This window comes from Petaurus breviceps, unplaced genomic scaffold (genome assembly GCF_028583685.1).
Source record: "Petaurus breviceps papuanus isolate PSGF00001 unplaced genomic scaffold, PetGlider_PUasm1.0 90601, whole genome shotgun sequence".
Lineage (NCBI taxonomy): Eukaryota > Metazoa > Chordata > Mammalia > Diprotodontia > Petauridae > Petaurus > Petaurus breviceps.
Genome location: NW_027187282.1, coordinates 3,276,884 through 3,298,833, shown reverse-complemented (window position 1 = coordinate 3,298,833; position 21,950 = coordinate 3,276,884). Strand labels below are relative to the sequence as shown.

Genomic DNA, 21,950 nt, shown 5'->3' with positions numbered 1-21,950 from the left:
AGTTAGACCCCAAAGATCACAGACTGGTAGAGCTACAACAGGTACCTTCTAGAATTTGGCCAGAAACCAAAGTCAAGCTCCCTGATTTATACTAGGCAGACTCCATTTTGTTACCTTTTTTTGAAAACTAACCTCTGCCCTTCTTTAAACCCATGGTAGATAAAGGACTATACTTGGAATGAAGAGGACAAATACTACCTCTGACACATGCTAGCTGTGTGACCTTGAACTTCTCTAAGCCTCAGTTTCCTCATCTGTAAAATTAGGCTAACCCTAATCTATAATATCTCCCTTACAGGGTTGTTAGTAAACTCAAAAAAAGAATGCCTTAAAAGTATATGGCAAATCTTAAAACATTATAATAACATCAATTGGATTTTTAAAAGTCATTATTCTTTTTTTTTTTCATTTATCTGTGTATACGGTATTTGCCCTAAAGAGAATCCAAGGTCCTTGAAGAAAGGGACTGTCTTCCTTTTTGGCATCGTCAGGGCCTAGCGAAGTGCCTAGTATGTAGTAGGAGCTTAATAAGTGCTTGTTAAATTGAATGGGGAAAAATGTTCTCAATAGGCCGTTATAGGAATTCATGTGAACTTTTTTTTGGAAATTATTTCTCTAAGCTAAAAAGCTTATACTATTTCTGGGAATAAGAAGCATCTGAAGTTTGCTACTAACTGGGTGATCAACTTTTCCTTCTGATTTGTCTTTAAAAGTTCCTTCTCTCCCACTCTTAAATGATGATCCCTAGTTTTAAATCAAGGGGTAAAGGCAAAAAGATGAGATACCCAAGTCATGTAGGGACTCTCCTTAGTGACAGAAGGGAACAAAAAACCCCACATCTCCTTTACCTACTAGAGGCAATTGGTGTGAAGTGTGGTAGGGAGCCATTACCGCTGAGATTCCAGGGCTGTTTAACATATTTGGCAGGATGGAAACTCAGCCCATCCATGATGGTGCACTAGTGCCTATGGGACTTAAATGATCGAAGGATCAATGTAAGGCCTTTAGAGTCCAGAACAAATTTTGCACTTATTCACAGCTCTGCCTTTCAATTAATCATTAAGCATTTATTAAGAGCCTAGTATGTGTGAAACACTACTAAGTGCTGAGAATACAAAAAAGGCAAAAGGTAGTCCCTGTCCTCAAGGAGCTTACCATGGAATGAGGGAGACAATATGTAAACAAAGCAAGCTAGCTAGCTAGATAGGAAGGATAGATAAAAAAAGAATTAACCAAGGGAAAACAATGGAATGAAGAAGGGTTAGGGAAGGCTACCTCTATGAAGTGATTCCTACACTCCAGAATACTTACTGGAGCATATGCTGACCTTAAGCTTGCAACACAGGGCAACTGAAACAATCTAACAAGCCCTTATTAAGCACCTACTGTTTGTAATGCCCTATACCAAACACTAAGGAGACAAAGATGAAAAAATAGCACTGTCCCTGCTTAGGTCCCACCAAGCTGGGATATGTCCAGTTTACTTTCATTTTTTGGTCAGGTCAAATCCTACTCTCACCAGAGAAGGCTTAGTTTCTAAGTGGTGTTTCATTTTCTGGAGTATGTCCATGGCAGATAGAACCTGTGGGGGGCATGCCTATGTTATCTACATGGGGATGGTTGGCAAAAGTCCTATTCTCTGGGCTTCTATCAATCACCATTCTATGCAAGAGTTGGGTGGGGGGAGAGAAAGAAAGAGAGAGCAAAAGAGAGGGAGAGGAGGGGGAGTGAGGAGAGGGTATTTCATGACTTACTAAGGCACAGTCCAAGTCCTGGTCAAAGCTGAATGCTCCCGAATGGTAGAGAGGTTCCCCAAGTCCAGAGGGGGTGGGCGTGCTAAAAAACAATAAAACCTGGCAGTTAGATCTCAGTTATCTATAATAAGATGAGACTATGGCATGGATAAAAGGGATGAAGGTTATGCACATATCATTCCCAATTCAAAGTTTTAAAGGGCATTTCAACCACCTTTAGCAGTAAGCTAGCCAAAACAACTGATTTGTTTTTCCCTTCTTCCTTTGCCTTCCTTGCCCACTCTCTGGTGGGAATCAGAGAGCAGGGATGTGGGCAGAAGACATCCTGGAGGAGAGGAATGGGAAGAAGCCAAGTGTCTCAGGATTCACAGGCTAACTCATTATGAGTTAACCAAAGGATGGATGGATTTTGGGACCACTGTAAATGGAAGAGAAGAGTAAAAAGGCAGTATGGTCTAGCTAGGGCACAGGACTTAAAAGCTAAGAAGACCTTCGTTCGAATCCCACCTCAGACCCTTACTAGCCAAAGGACCCTGAGCAAGTTCTAATCTTTCTGGACCTCGGTATCTCTTCCTCTATGTCATGAGGGTGTTGGCTGTAAGCTGACCTCTAGCTCTGATCCTATGAGCCTAGGAAGTGCAAGAACTAGATTTCAGAAGTTTTTAAAAGAGGGTTGGGGTTGGATATATAAATATATAGGAATTACTGAATGGGGAAACTCCCCCATAACAGCAATTAGTTCATTTCAGTCCAATTTCCTCATTTAACAGTAGAAAACTGAGGCCCAGAGGGGTGGAGTTATTTGTCCAAGATCATAAATCTAAAGCCAGAAGGGATTGTAGAGGTTACTCAGTCTGACCTACTCTTTCCATTTTACAGATGAGGAAACTAGGGCCCAGAGTGGTGAAATAATTGGTTTCAGCAGACACAGGTAGTAAGAAGTAGGATTCGAATTCAGGTCCTCTGACAATGAAGTCAAACTGTTTTTCACTAGATGCCACCAAAATCTGAGATTTAAAAAACATGTTCAAATTGATAATGCCATGTGTAATATTCTCTCCCAAAGGATTGTATAAAATAATATAAATATAAAAAGTGATTGTATAAAATACCCAATTTCCCTTAAACACTACAAGAACCACAGCACATAAATAACAGATACTATAGGGCATGGTTGTTACTTAGACCTGGTCAATGCTCCATATGCAGAAACCTGGGATGGGGTCGGGGCGAACTCCCTCCCTCCTGAGCTATGAGAGACTGGCTTCCCTCCATCCTGAGGAATGACGGAACTGCCTGGCTATTGCCCCCATTCTGATCCTGAGGAATGAGAGGGCAGCCCTCAATGACTCCTGAGAGGCCTGCCTCCCAAGGTAGGGGTCTTTCTTCCCTTCCTTCCTCCTGAGGGACAAGAAAGAGAGCCTCCCTCTGGATGGATGGATAGATGGATAGATGGATGGATGGATGGATGGATGGATGGATGGATGGATGGATGGATGGATGGATGGATAAGGGGGTGGCCCTCTCTGGCTCCTGACAGGCCTTTCTTTTGATGGAGGCCCTTCTTCGCTCCTTCCCTTCTGACAGACCTATCTCTTGGGTTGGGACCTTCCTGAAGGAACTGAGGACTGCCTGGGCACTGCTCTCCCTCTATCTTGAGGGACAAGAAGGCAGCCTTCCACCCTTCCTCAGTGCTGAACAAAGGATCAAGCTCTCCTTCCTCCTGAGTTATGACGATGATCCTCCCTTCCTCCTGGAAGGTCTATGTCCTGGGAGCCGATCTTCCTCATCCCTGGAAAGCTGCCCTAAGTTTGAAGATCGGCACCCTGATATCACCCTTCCACTTTGTCTCAAGGTTGATACTCTTCAGGGAATTCATCAAAGGCCCCCTTCCCTTTGTTTCTATTCCCAGCATCATCTTGTTATAAAACCTCTTCTTGTTAGAATCAAATTTCCCAAAATAATCTGCCCTGGAACCCTCCTCTTCAAGGCTTTACCTAGCCAAGAGTTGGCTGGTATAGACTTCAAACACAGACTCTAAAGAGCCCCTTCTCTTTCAGGGGTCTGGGCCAGCTGCCTTTTAGCATGGCCGGCTCAATAAAGTTTCTTGGCAAATGAATGAATGAAGTTTCATGGCTTCACTATAACTCCTCAGGACTGTTACTTACAGACATAGACATGGGAATCTTGGGTGTACTGGCCCTTTGGGCCTGGGTTCCACCAGCTACTCCCTTTTGCTCTATGGGATTCCTGTTCATGTCCTCCTGGAAATCCTCTACAAGGGGTCCTCCACAGGAGGTCCAGGCAATTTGATAGAATATTTGGAGCCCAAGGTTCTGGATTCGAATACCGGTTTGACTATTGATAGATAATTCACGTGACCTTCTGGTGGTCTTCAACTTACTCACCTTTACAATGAAATAGTTAAAAGAGAATATTTCTAAGAGACCTGAATCTGCAATTAGGTTGGCATCCATGGAACCTAGCCATCTGTAATCCCACACTCAAAGCCAATGCTCAACTGCTTTTCCAATCAATCATCTCTCTTTCTTTCTACTTCATGCACCTACCCAATTCTGCACTGGTGAGCTGAGGCAGCTTATTTATACATATCATGGCTCTCTCTTCATTTCCCTTTGCCAATGGGCCTTTGAAACCAAAATTAAATAAATTATTCCATCCGGGTCAACAAAATATTGGATCATGTAACTACCACATTATTTCTCACTTTATAATGAATCAGATAAAAAGTCTGTCTCTGCCTGCAAGGAAAAATCATTCACAATTGGAATCTCAACTCAATAGTTTCTGATGAATCCAAATGCTTAAGTGATTTTCATTTTGCTGGGAAATTACTGAATACCCCTGTGTTGTTAATCTACATCTAGACTTAAGAAGGTTAATCAATGCAATGAGAAATGAGGTCTCCAAAGAACTTTTGATGAAGCAGTGTACCCACTTCCTAACAGAGTGGGGACAGACTCAGAATGACATGCACATTTTTGGACCTGGTCACTGTAGGGAATTATTTTTTGTGCTTGACTATATATGAAAGTAAGGGTGCCCCTGTAAAACTTGCAAAAATTTAAAAAAAGGGAACTAAAAGACAGAGCCACTAAAACAAGAAGACAGAAGTCTACAGAGGTCTTCCACTACTTTCTGGAATGACCAGAATTGTACAAGTCTATGAAGAGGCAAGTATGCAAGATGATGGATTTGCCTCTCCTGGGTAGACTAAATTTCCCTACTTGCCCCCAGCTGCACATCTACAGCAAAATTCCCTGAGAAGGCCAGTGAAAGGACCAAATTGAAACTAATGACTTTAGGTGTAGTGGCTGCCTGAGGGTAGAAGATTTTGAGCCTGGAAGAATTTATTGAATAGGGGAGGCAAGTCTTCTCCCTGTGCCCGCCTAGACGTGACAAGCTATTTCAGAGCTGAGGTGAACCACCCAGCCAAACCACCAGCTGGAAATGGAAAAAGACTGCAGCTGCCCATTTCAGAGCAAGCCCAGGAGGCCAACAAAGGACCTAATGACCGAGTGGCAAAACAAGTGGTTTTCTCTGTTGAGTGGCAGTATGCCTGTGCAACAATGCCCAGCAGCAGTTGCTGAGTGGACTACCAATCCCATCTGCCCAACATTGCAGCTTTTGAATGACCTGCTTGACCTAATCTGTCCAGCTGAGACACTACGCTATAGGAGGGACAACTGCGTCCTGCAAAGAGCTATCACAACTCAACAGTGGAGGGACACATTCATCACTAACATTACAACTTGCGATGAGCATTGTGAGGGTGCTCCCCATAGACAGAAAATCCCTGCGATTCTGGAAAGGTTAGTTGCCTTGACCAATGTGTGAGCCTCATTCCTATTAGACATCGAGTTGTCCCCACTCTTACCCCATCCTGGGCTCTAAGTGTATTTTTGAGTGTGTGTCCTTCATGTCCTTGCTGCTATTTGAGTAAATCCATTTGCTAAACAACAGAGTCTACTGACTTACTGTTGGGAAGGGGTGGGGAAGCACACCAGTGGGGGCTTGTGAGCTAGTGTTTAGGTGGCTAGATACCCACAGAGTTAACAGAAATAGCAGCAGGGAACAGGCCCAGTGATAACAAGGAGTTGAGAAAGTGAGCTGTCTAGAGTATTCTGTGCATATTTGCCACCCCCAAGGAGTGGCATAGATAATGGAAAAGTTAGAATCTGATGCCCCAGGGCCAGAGGGAGAAACTAAGAGTTCTCAATCAGAGGAGTGAAATGAGACAAACAGTGTCAAAGGAAGACTAGATGGACAGCTATGAGCAGGACAATAATGAGAGAGTTAGGCTCAAAGAAAGGCAGGTAGGTGGCACTAGAGTAGATAGAGCCCTAGGCCTGGAGTCAGAAAGACCTGAGCTCAAAGTTGGTTTCAGACACTTGACTGTGTGACCTTGGGCAAGTCACTTCATCTCTGTTTTAATCTATTGGAGAAGGAAACGGTAAACCACTCTAGCACCTTTGCCAAGAAAACCCCACGGAAAGCATTGGTGTGGAATGGCCCACGGGGTCACAAAGAGTTAGGTACAACTGACTGACTGGACAACAACAGGGAAAGGAAACTGAAAATCTATCAGAGGAGGAAACTGAGGCTAAGTATGGGAAAGCGGTCACATATGGTCACACAGCTAGTCAAGTGTTATGGTTAGAACTTAAATCAAGGTTTTCTCAGACTTTAAAGGGTAAGAACCTTGAGGCAGGGAGAGAGCAGAAAACTATATTGGGAGGTAGAATGACAGAGCTCAGGTCCCAGACTTGCCACTTACTACCTGCATGACCTTGAGTAAGTCAATTCCTCTTCTTCTCATACAATAAAGGGGTTCACAAGGTGGTCCAAGATCTGTCTCTAGTCAGTCAATATTCATCAAGTGCTAGGTACAAAGAAAATGAAAAGCTGGTCCCTACCCCTGGAAAAATTCACAATCTAACCAGATGGGTTAATCTAATAGCCACATACAAATAGGCTATATACAAGATGGATTGGAAATAATCAACAGAGGGCAGGCACTTGCATTAAAGGGGATGGGGAAAGGCTTCCTGTAGATGCTGGGATTTTAAGGGAGCTGGTGAAGCCCAGAGGTGGAGATGAGGAAAGACAGGGGACAGGCAGAAAAAGTGCCCAAAGTTGGGAGATGGAGTCCTGCGTTTGAGGAATAGCAAAGAGGATACTGTCACTGGACAACCAGAGTGTGTGTGTGTGTGTGTGTGTGTGTGTGTGTGCGTGTATGTATGTGTGTGCATGTGTGTGTGCGTGTGCGCGTGTGCATGTGTGTGCGCGTGTGTGTGTGCGTGCATGTGTGCGTGTGTGTGTGTGTGTGTGTGTGTGTGTGTGTGTGTGTGGTGTGGGGATGAGGGGTAATGGTGGTGTTAGGTTTAATAAGAGCAGAGAGGGGCCAGGTTGTGAAGGGCTTTACACGTCAAATAGAGGGTTTTCTATTTGATCTTGGAGGTGATAGGAGATCACTGTAGTTTATTGAATAGGGGGTTACCATGGCCAAACCTGCCCTTTAGGAAGGTTAATTCAACAGTTGAGTGGAAGATAGATTTAAAGAGATGAGTCTGGAAGAACAGCCTCCTTCAATAGTCTGGGGGAGAGGTGATCAGGGCCTGTATAAGGGCAGTAACAATGGCAAAGGAAAAAAGAAAGTATTACAAGTAAACTCAACAAATTTTGGACTTGACAACAGACTGGATATGGGGGAGGGGTGCTTACAAAAAGTGAGGAATTGAAGATGAAAGCCTAGGTGACTGAGCTCAACAGTTACGAACATGATGAATTCTGTTTGTCCAATTTAATATGTTCATGGGCCAGCAGTTCAAGTTATCCAATAGGCAGCTGGAGATGCAGTTAGGAGAGAAGTTAGGGTTAGATAAGCTGATCTGAGAATTTTCTACACTGTCATTCAATCCATGGGAGCTGATGAGAGCTCCAAATGAAGCAGGCTAGAGGGAAGAGAGAAGAGGGTCTAGGACAGAGCAGACACCCATGGTTGGCAGTTGTAACCTGGAGAAAGGTTCATGAAAGAGTTGGAGAAGTTGAGATTAGACAGGTAGGAGAATAACTAGGAGAGGGCAGCTTCAGGAAAACCTAGAGAGAAGTGTCCAGGAGGAGAGAGTGATCCACAGTGTCCAAAGTCACAGAGAGGTCCAGAGATATGAGGACTGAGGAAAGGCCACTGGATCCGGCAATGAGGAGAGCATTGGGAACTTGGAAAGAGAAGCTTTAGTGGAAGGAGGTCAGAAGCCTGAATGCAGAGAGCTGAGGGAGGGAGAGGAGATAAAGTGGAGTCACTAATTGGAGGCAGCCTCTCTGAGGAGTTATCCATGAAAAGGAAGAGAGGTATGGGGCTAGGACCCAGGATTGTACTCTCTAAAGGAGGATCATGATACTTGTGCACAGGGTTACAAGAGAATACAGGAAGTTCTTTGGGCCTGTAAAGCATCACAAAGAGTGAGCAAGCAAGCATTAGGATTTTGTCTCTAGGCCTGTCATCTGAGGACTACCCTGGTTTATGTCTGAGAGGCTCACTCAGAAACAGAAAGTTGACCACTAGGGTGTGGTTGAATTGTTTGGGTTTTGTTTTTTTTTTTTTTTTGGCTGGTGCCATTGAGATCATATATACCAGGAGTGGGGGAGGAACTGTCCTATGATTTCATTGGATTAAGGAGTTCCCAATGAGGAAATTCCCTCTATGGATGCAGATGGGCACCTGCTGGCAGTCTATAATCTTAGAGAGTGGCCTGGGACCCAGAGAAGTTAAGTGACTTGTGTAAGGTCACACAGTCAATATGTGTCAAACTCAGGGCTTCCTGATTCCAGAATTATAGATTGTTGTGAAGTATGGAAATACTACTGCAATAGTTGTGAGCTGTTAAAGGACTGTACTGGCTTGAACTGGTAACAGTATAAGTTGAAACAGGTGATGAATGGGACAGGTATCACCAGAGATGGAAGTGACAGGAACTAGAAAATTGTCAGCTGTGAGGGTGAGGATTCAAGAAAGATGCTGAGCTTTGGGCCAGAAGTGGGAAGAGGGCACTGCTGGCCAAGATGGCTGTCTGAACAGGAGGCAGACATCCAATTCCCACTACCCTACTACAGTGAAACCCTGAAGTTTGCACCAGACCAAATAGTGGTTGAAAAAAAAACCCACTGTGAAACCATAGTAAATGACTACTTCTTTTCTAGAACTGTAGAAGAGGTCAACTAGCAGCTGGACAGGCAAGTTGGGGGCTGCCAGTAAAGTCAGAACCAATACAGGCAATCAAGCCCCCCAGCATAACCAAAGATGGCATAACAACCAGCCTGCAAAGTGTGTCCAGAGGCAGCAAGAACAGAGGGCACCTCTGGTCAGAAAGCTCCAGGGTGGGGACCTTGGAGGCTTCAGGGAGTCGCAGCAAATAGCAACCAGGACCAACATTGTGCTGACCAAAACACTCAGATGGCATCCAATGCTCAAGGGCTCTGAGATCCCTAACATTCAATTTTGAGACAAGAGAAGACCTTAAAAATCCAGTGCTCTGATACTCCAAGACACAGGGGAGCCTCTAGGAGATGGTCAGCTCAAGAACCCAGGGAATGCAGGAAGAGAAAAGGCAGGGCTGACCATTCAACCAAAAAATACAGCAAAGGGCAGAGTCTAGCCCTGGAACAAATCCCCCACCAAATGCAAGAACTAAAGCTAGAGAGATAAGTAAATAAAAAAAGAACCCAACCAACAAATACCTAATTCCATAACAACTGCAAAAAGAATGGTTTTCCATAAATCCAGAAAATGCATTCCCATACATGAATACCTAGGAAAAATGAAGCAAGATAGAAAAACAATTTAATAAAAGTCTCGGAGTAAAGAATTAAAAGAAAAATAAGTAATTTAGAAGAGAAAGTGGTCAACCCTTCCCAAGAAATGGAATCCCTGAAAACTAAAATAAACAGAAATCAGTGACTCCATGAGGCAGAAAAATTAGAACAAAATCAAAAGATTAGAAAAAGCAGGCTAGAGATTCTTAACTTTTTCTGTTTCATGCACCCCTTTGGAAGTCTAGTAAAGCCTATGGACCCCTTCTCGGAATATTTTTAAATGCATAAGATACAGCTGATTAGAAATAAAACCAATACAGTTGAAATAAGTTATCAAAATATTTTTAAAGAACAAGTTCACAGGCCCCAGGTTAGGAGCCCCTGAAATAGAAGAAAATGTAAGATATCTGATATTTTTTAAAAATTGCTTGGAATACAGATCAAGGAGAATAAAAAAACCTTGGACATTGTATTTCAAAAAATCATAAATGAATACTGCCTAGATCTAGTAGAAATGGAGGGCAAAATGAAGAAAGAATCCACTGATTGCCTCCTGAAAAGACCCCCAAAAAGAAAAGTCCTAGAAATACCATGGCCAAAATCCAGAGCTCCAATGTCAAATGAAAAATATTACACACATGCAAAAAGAAGCAGTTCAAGCACCAAGGTACCACAATCGGGTTCACACAAGACCTGGTAGCTTTTATCAAAAATCAGAGGAGATCTTGGAATACAATAGAATAAAAGACAAAAGATATGGGCTTACAACCAAGAATACATTACCCTGCAAGGCTGAGTATATTCCTATCTATGGGGTCAGGTGAGCTGGGGAATGGACTTTTAATGGAATAGAGAGCTTTCAAGTATTTGATAGAAAGATCGGTCTCATGAGTGGGAACTTTGAAAAACAAACAGAAGAGTCCAGAGAAACCTAGAAAGGTAATTTGAGCAACTGGAAAGAGATGTATGATTTAATGGGGGGTGGGGGGAGAATACTTACCTAAATATTCACATTTCAAACTTAATGTATTTTAAGAATTTTGAGGGAAATAAAAACAGAGGACCTGGAAGTGGGTCGGTTCTGTTCCGAAGATTTGAAGAGAGAGAGAAGAGATGGTAAAGGAGGAACACACTAGTGTAGAAAGGAGGAAGAAAAAGGGCGTAGAACTTGCCATTTCTCTTCGCTGGGGTATGGGAGAAGAATTTACAAATATGGAGAAAGGGATGGGGGAAAGGGCATAAGATGAGCCTCATTCTTATCTGAAATGGACAAAAGAGGGTTGAATGTACACATGCACACACAAAGTTTGGTTTAAAAAAATACGCCAAATTTAATAGGGAGACCAACTAGGAGCAGGGGTAGGCTGGTTAAGAGGAAGAATAGTAATAGGGAAGGAATAGTCACAAGAAAAACAAACTTCCTGATCCTAAAGGGAAAGGGGGTTAGGAGAAGAAAAGAAGAGAATTAAAATATATTTGGTTCCTAGAGGCAACTAGGTGGCATTGTGGATAGAGTACCAGGTGTGGAATCAGGAAGATCTGAGTTCAAAATTCAGCCTCGGACACTTATTAGCTGTGTGACCCTGGGCAAGTCATTTTACCTCTGGCTGTTTTATTTTCCCTAACTATAAAATAGGGCTAAAAGTAGCACCTAGCTTCCAGGGCTGTTGTGAATATGAAATGAAATAAGATTCATAAAGTGCTTAGCACAGCGACTGGAATGTTTCCTCCCTTTCACCTTAGACAATTGGGGAATGAACATGTTGTGGTATATAAATGCAACGGCATATTATGGCACTGTAAGAGATGACAAAAGAGAGGGTTTCAAATAATCCTGGGTAGTGTGAACTAGAACAGAGGGAAGTGAAAGAAACCAGGAGAACAATTTATTTAAGAACAATGATACTAAAGAAAGGCACCTTTGAAACACTTAGGCACTCTGATCACCCTCTGGAGGATGGTCCATGATGAAACATTACATCCATGTGCTGAGAGAGGGGCTGAACTCAAGGTGCAGAAAGAAAGAGACATATTCTTGGATATGGCCACTGGGTTTTTGCTTGACTATGCCTATCTATTGAAAGGATGCTTGGATTTTCTCCCTTTTTCTTTCTCTTGGTTAATTAGAAGAGGTAGGGGTATCAGTAAGCAATAGTGATACCAAAAAAAGAGGGTTATTGAAACATTTTTTAAATGCTGCACAGAAGAAAACAGAAAACAGTTAAGAAGGAAGCAAAGGCAAGCTGGATGGATTTTAAAGTCATATATAGAATTTATTATGTATTTAAAAAAAATAAAGCAAATGATATAAAATGGAGATTCAAGCTTTCATATGGAATTCTTTTTTGTGCTCTGTAGAGTGTGTGGAAGTAGTCTCTGTCCTTTTGGTGCTTAAGTTCAAAACAAAACAAAACAAAAAACCAAACCCCAGAAAATGGGAGGCCAGAAAAGGAGCTGGCAGAGATTGTGGAGAAAACGCACATCATCTCCTCAAAATGAGATATCCAGGAGTATCTGTGTTGATCACAAGAATGTGTGGTTGCCAGGCAACCAGTCTGACTGCCAGCTTCTGAGACAACCCCAAAGAGCTTTTTTTTTTCCAGGCAATTTAGGTAGAAATCCCTCCAATGTTCTCCAGCTTTCCCTTGGGAGATAGTAAAGCCTTGGGAACCAGAAGGAAGGGGGGAACAGCCATGTTTTACATTTCAATTGTGTTTTATTGGAGCTGATGAGAGGAGCAGGCAAGTGAGGAGATTCAAAGACCCATTGGTCAGTGGGTTTACTGTTGTTACCATTGGAGTTGATTCAAAGACCAATGATCAATGGACTTACTGAGGACCTATGCTGAGCCTCCTGCCCAGGATCTTGTGGGGCAAATTTCTTAAAGCAATGGAAGGTTGGGCTTCCCTTTAATGATGAAAAGTGCCTGCTCTCATTCTTATTGGGCATCTGAGCACCTTAGTAAGTTAAAGCGCCTGTTCAATTCAGCATATTTGATCACTTTCAACAAACTGCTCCAAATGTCAGCTTATCATGGTGGTTCTCCATCACTGCCAATAAGTCATGTTCTCACTAATAAAAGAACTGAATTGATCTTGCTGCAGAGTTGTTCTCCAAAGCCCATGGGAGAAGAGTAAATTGACCAAGACACATGACTGATACCTACTGGGGCCAAAGCAAACCCTAGGCTGGAGTTCTCTTTGGAGTGCTCAGAAAACACTATCACTGAGAATCAAGAGGCTGATATCATCTTGTGACCCCAGCAGGCAGCAAAGAGAATTCTTCATGTGACCTCACTATCCCCCCTCAAGACATACATGCATGCAGGCATACATATATACATATATCCACATAAACACACGCATATTCCAGGGTATCCAACCCCTGAAACAAAGAGGTGGCCAATTGTGTCAAAGCAGTCCTTTGTGGAGGAAGGCAAAGTCTGAGGCAGTCAGGCAATAGCCTAGACAACCACACAGAGTATAGGACAGATAGACTCTCTCTTGCTCTCTGTCTCTGTCTCTCTGTCTGTCTGTCTCTCTCTCTCCTCTGTCTGTCTGAGCTCCGGGGAGGACAGAATTCACTTCAAGTGTCTGAGAATTGTCTATAAACTCAAGGATTTTTGACATACCAGTCCAAAGATCTCCAATCAAAGTTAAGAGAAAAGAGAGAGAAGATTCAGATTTAGAATTATACAGAGGTCAAGGGAAGGGGACCTCACTTTATTTTGGTATATTTATTTTAAAAAGATTATAAACAATAAGGATCAAATCAAAGACTTACATAAACATACAAAATAAGGAGTAAAATATTTCCTAAACACTTAGCATTGACTTAAGAAGAAGGCCTGAACCTGTTACAAACAAACAGCGCTCACTTTTGCCTGGGGCCCTGTCCCAGCTGGCCAGTTGTCGGTATCTCTCACTTGTCTCCTGCTTTTTTTGGTGACTTGTCTACCCTGGTTGTCAGTGCATAGACACTGCACCATCACTGATGTGTCTCCTTCCTCAATCTGCCATATTGGGCTTTCCGTGGGCCTTCTTTAGGAACTCTGCATTCATTTCACAGCATCATGATATTCCATCTTCTATTTTATTGAGCTTCCCTCTAATTGCTGGACAGGAGAACTGTTTCAATTTGTGCGATCACAGAGCTGCAATGATTATTTTTATGAAGAGTGTTCCTTTTTACTGTCTTAGGGAAGAGTCTTAGCAATGATATTGCTGAGTCAAAAGGTGCAGCCAATTGTGACCTTTCCCATAAATGACCACATCACCCTCCAAAATGTTTACCTTTGTTAATAGATTGTCAGTGCTGGCATTTCTTTCAATTATCCTCTGAGATATGTAGCCTACTAATATTATGTTAACATGGGTTCTTCCGGAGTTAGAAATACTCTCTAAGTATTCTGTTCATTTCAGCAGCTCCCATAGACATCTCAAAATCCATATGTCCAAAACAGAACATTTCAACATCTCCTGAGTGTGTCCCCTTTTCTCCATACACATACAACCATCACCTTGATACAAGGTCATCACCACATGCCTGGAGACATGATAGCCCTCTCCCTGGCTCACGTTCCTTCCTACTCTCATCTCTCCTCCAGCCAGTTGCCAGAGCAGTCATCCTCAAGTACAGGTCTGACTCTGTCACTCTCCTACTCAACAAATTCTAGTAACATTTTCAATATCAAACAGAAAATCCTCTGTCATTCAAAATCTGGTTCCTTCCTACCTTTCTACAAAAGAGCTATCCTCCCATACTTGCTATTCCTGGCACAGGACCCTTAGTCTCCTGACTCTGATGAGTGTTTTCACCAGCTGTTCCTCATGCCTCAACTCTATCTCCTGGCTTCCTTTGCTTCCTTCAAGACTTTGTTCAAGGGCAGCTAGATGGCGCAGTGAATAGAGCACCGACCCTGGGGACAGGAAGACCTGAGTTCAAATCCAGCCTCAGACACTTGACACTTACTAGCTTGGGCAAGTCACTTAACTCCAATAGCTTTGCTTTCCCTCCCTCATATCCCACCTTCTCCAAGAAGCTTTTCTCTGTCTTTTCCCAGGTCTACCACTAGTGTGGTGTTTTTGAGTTTACCCCCCCCCCCTTCACGCTACAGATAGCTCACATGGACACAGCTATCTTCCTGTTGTCTCTGCCATTAGATCCCTGAGGGGAGAGCCCATGTTTTTACCTTTCTTTGCATCCCTAACACATACTGATACAGGGAGCTCTTAATAAATGCTATTTGACCCACCATTCCTGTTTTACCTCCTCCTTCCTTCCCCCTGGGGTGGGGGGTAGGGCACATTCCCTGCTCCTCCCTTTTCCTCTGTCTTCCATGGCTCCCAGCTCAGTTCATTATGTCTCAGGTGTTTTCTTTTTCCCATATGCATCTGTAGTCCCTTCACTCTCTCTCTCTCTCTTCCAACACTTGCCCAGTTACCACAGGAAAACCTCCCCCTTCCTATTCTCTCTGCTCCAGGTGGATAACTCATTTGCTAGCTAATCATGGCTGAGGAACATTACTAATGCTTGTGATATACATATCTGAATCAGGGGAAAGGAAAGTTATTCATCTGAAGGGCAATTAGACAAAAGTAAAAGAGCCAGGGCCATCGACCTCCACAAGCCCCAGAAGTCCTGTGCGGAGGAAACCCCAGCGCAGTCTCAGTCTGCCTCTTCCTCCTTCTCCTCTAATTACACTGGTTTTTCCATAAGTCCTAGAACTCAATTAAGTCAAGCACCTTCCTATTCAGCTTTGAATATGTTTCATTCATGGCATCCCAGCAAGACTTTTCCAATCCTTTTTTCCCAGTCTTTTTCATGGTAAATGCCCAATATTTTCAATGATCTCTGATTACCAGACATCATGGGAGTCATAAAATAAGGAGAAGTAGGCTCACTAAGAATATTTGTCACTGTGACAGAGGAGAGTCAGCACATTGTCCAGGCTGAGGAAGGATTCCCTGTGGATGGAAAGGTCCCCCAGATCCTTCTGTATAGTATACTGAGTGTATAGAGCCCTAGAACATTGCAGGGCCATCTAGAAAAGATCTGGAATCACTCAGGAAGTTATTACTTGATATTCCATAGGTAATACCAAGTGGATGAAGAATGTCTGCTGCCCTGGTTTCAGCATGCATTTGGATGGACACCCTTGAGAGCTTGGCCAATAGTAAATATGTACCTATGAGACAAAAAGTGCAGATGAAAAATGAGCTGTACCCAGAGTTGAAGAGGAGAAGACCAGGCTAGGGAAGTTACAAGACTCCTTTGTGGAGCCCAGGCTTCCTATGAAAACAAAAGTTCATCTTTTTAATACTAAGGAGGCCTTATGGCCCTAGGGCCTTGGAGCATGCCCCAATCACCTACTGTAGAAGCACTCTGTATCTCAGAATTCCCCTAGCATACAGGTGGGAGTAACATCTTTTGACTATCTGTGGAGCCAGAACAACTTGCTTCATCTTTAAAACTGGGAGCCTAGGACAGTCTTTCCCCCAAGCTCTTTCCTGTTGTACCCAGAGGGTAAAGGTCATCCACAAAGCTGGCACCATGGACTAAACTTGGAGAGGAGATATCTTCCTCCTTCATCTTTTTACCTGGCTCTGAAAATGAGGCCTCTGTTCTGTTTTCTTGGTCCTTCTCAGTTTCAGGTACTGGAGGCAATCCCCACTGAACTTGAGAGTTCAAGCCAAGCAAATCTTAGAGTCAGGATTCTAGGTGGCCTGTTGCAGCCAGCCAGACCAACATGGAAGCCCAGAGAAGCCAGGGTGTCTGGGATTTAAGCCTAAGGGGGCTTTTGGACTTGGCACTGGTGAACCCAGAGCCTGAGGTGGTATGGAAGAGGGGTTCAGTTCCATGTCTGGAACTAAGTTTGTATATTTGCTATTATGCCTTTGAAGTAAATATTTTTTTGGAAAAGTGAATTCAACTCTTAGTGGCTAAATGGAACTGGGGTGCAGGGAACCCTACAACTCAGCTAACACCATAGGTGGGGCTGTCTGCTCTCTACAACGATGTCTGTCTCCCCCATCCTCAAAACCCTTCATTTGATCTGTCTTTGCTACCTATCATTCCAGATTTCTCCTCCCTTCTGCACCTAAACTCCTTTAGAAGGGGACAGGGGGGAAGGGAAGGGAGCAAACATTTATTAAGCAGCTACTATTTGCCAGGTACTTTGCAGAATTTGATCCTTACAATGACCCTGTGAGGTAGGTGCTATTTTCCCCAGATGAGGAAACTGAGGCAGACAGAGGTGACTGGGGTCACATGGCTAGTATGTGTCTAAGCTGGACTTGAACCCAGGTCTTCCTGACTCCATTGAGCCACTTAGCTGCCACACAATTGTAGCTGTCTACATTGATGCCCCCACTTCCTTTCCTCTCTGCCAAACTGAATCTTGAACTGGATGTCTCATAGGCATCTTAAACTCAAATGTTGCCTCCAAACTGTACCCTTTTCCTAAGTTGCCCATTACTGTGGAGAGTACTGCCATCCTGCCAGTCACCCAGGTCCACAACCTAGGTGTCATCTTTAACTCCCCACTATCTCACCAACCACCTTCAATATATTACCATGGTCTGTCCATCTCACCTCTACAACATCTTTTGAACACGCTCCCTTTTCTCCTCTGACACTTCCACCATTCTGGTACAGACCTCCTCACCTCATGGCTGGACTATGGCAATAGGCTGCTGCTTGCTAGTCAGCTTGATAAACATTTATTAAGTACTTACCATGTGCCAGGCACTGTGCTAAATGCTGGGGGTACAAAGAAAGGCAAAAGACAGTCTCTGCCCTCAAGGAGCTTACTGTCTAATGGGGAGAAATAACACATTAAAAGAAGCTGAAAAGGGTAGAGATGGAGGGAGAGGTGGCATGGGGGCCCGGTGGGAAATGAGCAGGTGTTGGCCCTGGGCCCCCTCATTAAAGTGATCTAGGGGGAGCTCTATGATGTCCCTTCTTCTACACTCTCCAATCAGAAGGGGCCCAGGGGGACTGAGGAAGTGTGAGTTTCAGAGGTGATGTTGTCTTGTAGGAATTTGAGATTTTGGAGACAATGCTGAAGTGTAGGTGAGCTGGAGCTTACAAGAGGGTCTTCTCATCACAGATCTCCCCTTACTCCAACCCATTCTCCATTCAGCTGCCAAAGTGATTTTCCTAAAGCACAGGTTTGACTCAATACACTCTGATAGCTTCCTATTACCTCCAGAAGCAAATACAAAATCACTGGGACCCCTCCACAGCCTGTCCTCACCTATTCAGTCTGCTTACACCTTATATACCACACACATGTTCCTTAATCCAGTAACACCAGCCTTCTGGCTGTTCCTAAACAAGACACTCCATGCTTGCTTCTGGGCATTTGCTCTGACTGGCCTCTGTACCCACAATGTTCTTCCTCATCCTCTCTTCCTCCTGGTTTCCAGTTAAAATCCTACCTGGTACAGGCAGCCTTTCCCAATCTCCCTTCATTCCAGTGTCTTTCCTCTGTTGATCATCTCCCATTTAGTCTGCCTATAAGCTTGTTTGTACAAAGCTGTTTACATGCTGTCTCTCTCAGCTCCTTGAGGATAGGGACTGTCTTTTACCTTTTTACGTATTCCTAGAACTTAGCACAGTGCCTGGCACATAGTAGGCACTTGAGAAATATTGATTGACTGACTGACCATTGTCATCATTGAGATATTATTCTTTTTTTAAGCAATCAGGGTTAAGTAACTTGCTCAAGGTTACATGGCCAGTTATTTCTGGGTTTGGTGCTGAGTATCTGAGCCCGGATTTGATCCGGGTCATCCCGACAATGGAGCCGATGCTCTTACTCTCTGACCCACCTGGCCACCCCTAAGCAAATGGGGTTAAGTAACTTGCTCAAGGTTACAAGGCCAGGTGTTTCTGGGTGGGTGCTAAGTGTCTGGGCCCAGATTCGATCCCCGGGTCATCCCGACACTGGAGCCGGTGCTCTTACTCGCTGAGCCACCTGGCCTCCCCGAGATATTATTCTTGAAAGCTTCTTATCCCTCTTGAGTGAACCTCTCTTTAAAGGTTTCAGGCCCTGACATTCTACCTATCTTGTCTTTAAATTCTCTGAAAATTTCCCTCTTAAACTTTAGAATACATGTTAGACAATAGTGGATGTTCTTTATTTTTCATAAACTATAAGATAAAATGATCACTCTCCCCTGCCTCAATGTCCCCCTTTTTGGGTAGAATGAGGCTCAGAGGAGCAGTTGCCTTGGTTACTTCCTCTGCTTTCTGAAACATGGAATTGCCAACAAGCCAAACCAAACCAAGCCAAATGTTTATGAGTGAAACCACTTTTGGCTGAGAGAAAGTACCAACTGGCTGGTCATATAATCAAGAACCATATCATAACTCCTTGTTGGCTTTATGATTTGTAATACATGAGAACTAAAAATGTTTCCCCTTCTCTCCCAAATCAAGCAAGCAAATCACCAAAGGTTTCAAAGTGGCAAGTTCCATGAAAACACAAGACTCAAAACAGCTAGCGAAAAGTTAGAAGAGTTCCAGGATGTTGCAGTAGTGCCCAAGACTCCCTCTAGGACTAATTCTCCAACTCTCACTCATATTGGAGGGCTGAATCCCCAAAGGGTTGCTAACTATTTCTCTCCTTTGGACTCTAGGAGAAACACTATGTAGGTTTTCTAGTACTGTCACTCATGAGTCCCTATCCAGTGTGTCACCCATTTATTATCAGCCAGAGTTAATTAACTTAGTAGAGGGAAGGGGAAAGGAAAAGCATTTATTAAACACCTACTATGCCCATGCACTGAGCTGTTTTGCAATTATTACCTCATTTGATCCTCACAACAACCCTGTGAGGTAGATACTATTATGACCCCCCATTTTACAGCTTAAGGCAGTTGAGGCAAACACAGGCTAAACGACTTGCCTAGGGTCATAATACTAGGGATTATCTGAGGTAAATTTAAACTCAGGTTCTCCTGACTCCAGGCCTAGCGCTGTGTCCGCTGTACCACCTAGTTACCTCTGTAATAGTAAAAGATATTTACTAAGCAGGTATAGACAGCAAGCATAGTTTTAGAAAAATCCTCCCCAAACCAGGGGCACACTCAAGGTTCCTGAGAATAGGCTTAAACTTAGAGAGTACATGTAGCCAAAGGGTAGGTTCATTAACTACTAGTTGCTAGAAATCTTTTTCTCCCTTTGTAGAGTCCTCATTAGGTTCCCCTTAGGTATAGCCCTCTGCTGGGCACCCTCTCCCGGTGCCTTTCCTCAGTGTGTTAGGTTGCCTTTGGCATGTCTCTTAGCTCCCAATGCATATGCTACCATTAGCCATTGCTGTTCCAGGGACTCTGGATCTCCTAAATTCACACATGTGTCTGAGTTGGGGGCAGAGATTGTAGAAGAGATAGAAACTCTTCCCATCATCCCCCCACTGAGCAATTCCCACTGCAATTAGCTGGAGCTGCTCTACCACTAGACTGAGCCACTTTGGGAATGCATGAGTCTGCTTTGTCGGACCTAGTCCAGAAGTGTGTGCCTGATTCTTTCAGCTAATCACAGCATATTTCCTGTCTGTAGCTAAGGACCAAAACACTTCACTTTTTTCAAATTGATGAAGGCCTTGTTTGTACCTTGTTTACATCTTTGACTGACTGATTCAATGGGAAAGTATATATGTACATTGATTAGGAACCTACCCCCCCACCACATCTTTACAGAAGCAACAAGTTGGGTTTAAGTAAAGGGTTTCTGACAGTAAAAAGGAAAGCCATGAGTTAGAATAAGCAGTGATCGAAGTAGAAGTTCAAATTTAGATAAGGCACTAATTACTTAGGTGTTATATGTCTTTTGAGGCATATTCCTTGTTTATTTCTTTAACCATCTGTCCTATAAGGATAACAGCTATGGATATTTAATCTGGAAAAATTTTCTTCAAATTTAGGGGAGGAGATGGCTGTCTTCAGGGTTGTTCTTCTAGGTTACAGAGGGGCTACTTTGAGGGGATGATAGAGGACACTCAGGTCTCAGATTAAGGGTAGAATTCTAAGGGACCTTCCTTCCAATGCCAAGATTCTAGGATCACATGATGGAATGAGTCAGTGCTTCAAGGTCTAGGAATTCATCTAGGTGAGCACTGCTGCCACTGGTCTAGTTTCTAACCCAGACACGTTTTCAGTGTTTATTCCACCTTCCTTAGAGATCTTCAAAATCTTGGCATTACCCTCAACTTTTTGCTCTCCCTCAATCCACATATTCTGTCAGCAACTAAGTCCTGTCAACATGGCTTTGCAGCTTCTCTCGTATTCCTTCTGTCAAGCCCTCATCTCTTCTCACAGGGACTATTGCAGTGGTCTCAGAATTGGTTTCCATACAAATTCTGAGGCCAATCCCTCTTCCATATGGCTACAAAGTGATATTCAAACACCACAGCTCTGACCTTTTCATTCTCCCACTTAAAAATCTTTAATGGCTTCTGGTTGCCTCTAGAATAAAATATAAAATCCTCAGTCTAGCCTTGAAAGTCCACCAAAATCTTGTTCCCACTTGCTTTTCTAATCTTTTTTCATGTTACTTCTCTTCGTATATCATGTTGCCAGCCAGAGTGACCTACTAGCTGTTCTCTGTGCCAGACATTCTAGCTCCCACCTCCATGACTTTGTATAAGTGGTTCTCCATGCTTGGAATGCCCTCTTCCCTACATTTCTGTTTCTAAGAATCCCTAGCTTTCTTCAAAGCACAAGTCAGGTGCCACCTCCTCCGTGAGATCTCTCTTGATTTCTCTTTCCCTTCTTCCTCTAGTTATTAGCATTCTCTTCATTTTGAAATTAATTTGTGTTTAGTTACTTGTTGTTGTTGAGTCATTTTAGTTATTTTCAACTCTTCATGACCTCATTTGGGGTTTTCTTGGTAAAGATACTGGAGTGGTTTGCAATTTCTTTCTCCAGCTCATTTTAGAGATGAGGAACCTGAGGCAAACAAAGTGAAGTGATTTGCCCAGGATCAAAGCATCTGTGTAAGTGTTTGTGGCCAGATTTGAACTCATGAAGATGAATCTTCCTGAATGACTAAGGCCTGGCACTGTATCCATTGTGCCATCTAGTTGCCTAGTTTACTTGTGTACATGTCAGTTTACCCCAGGAGAACAGAAGCTCCTTGAGGGGAAGGACTATTTCATTTTTGTCTTTGTATAGCCAATTCTTAGCACAGTCCAAGGAACATTATAGGTGCTTAATAAATGTTTAATTGAATTTAATTGAGATGATCTCTAGGAGTTTTTGGCCTCCACTTTCTGATGCTTGCTTTATACTTGTAAAACTTGTGTAGAAAATGTTCATAGTCCATGTCAATGTCTTCTCCTTTGCTCATTTCCCACTT

General features: G+C 43.3%; 1 protein-coding gene across 1 annotated transcript in view; it reads right to left on the bottom strand.

The window, feature by feature from the left end:
- The window catches only part of GAB3 (GRB2 associated binding protein 3), a 168,954-nt gene that overhangs the window by 22,981 nt on the left and 124,023 nt on the right, over positions 1-21,950 (bottom strand). Inside the window, exon 7 of the mRNA XM_069063754.1 lies at positions 1,755-1,836. Within this exon, the coding sequence (XP_068919855.1) occupies positions 1,755-1,836 (82 nt within the window). The remainder of the gene's footprint in view (positions 1-1,754; positions 1,837-21,950) is intronic.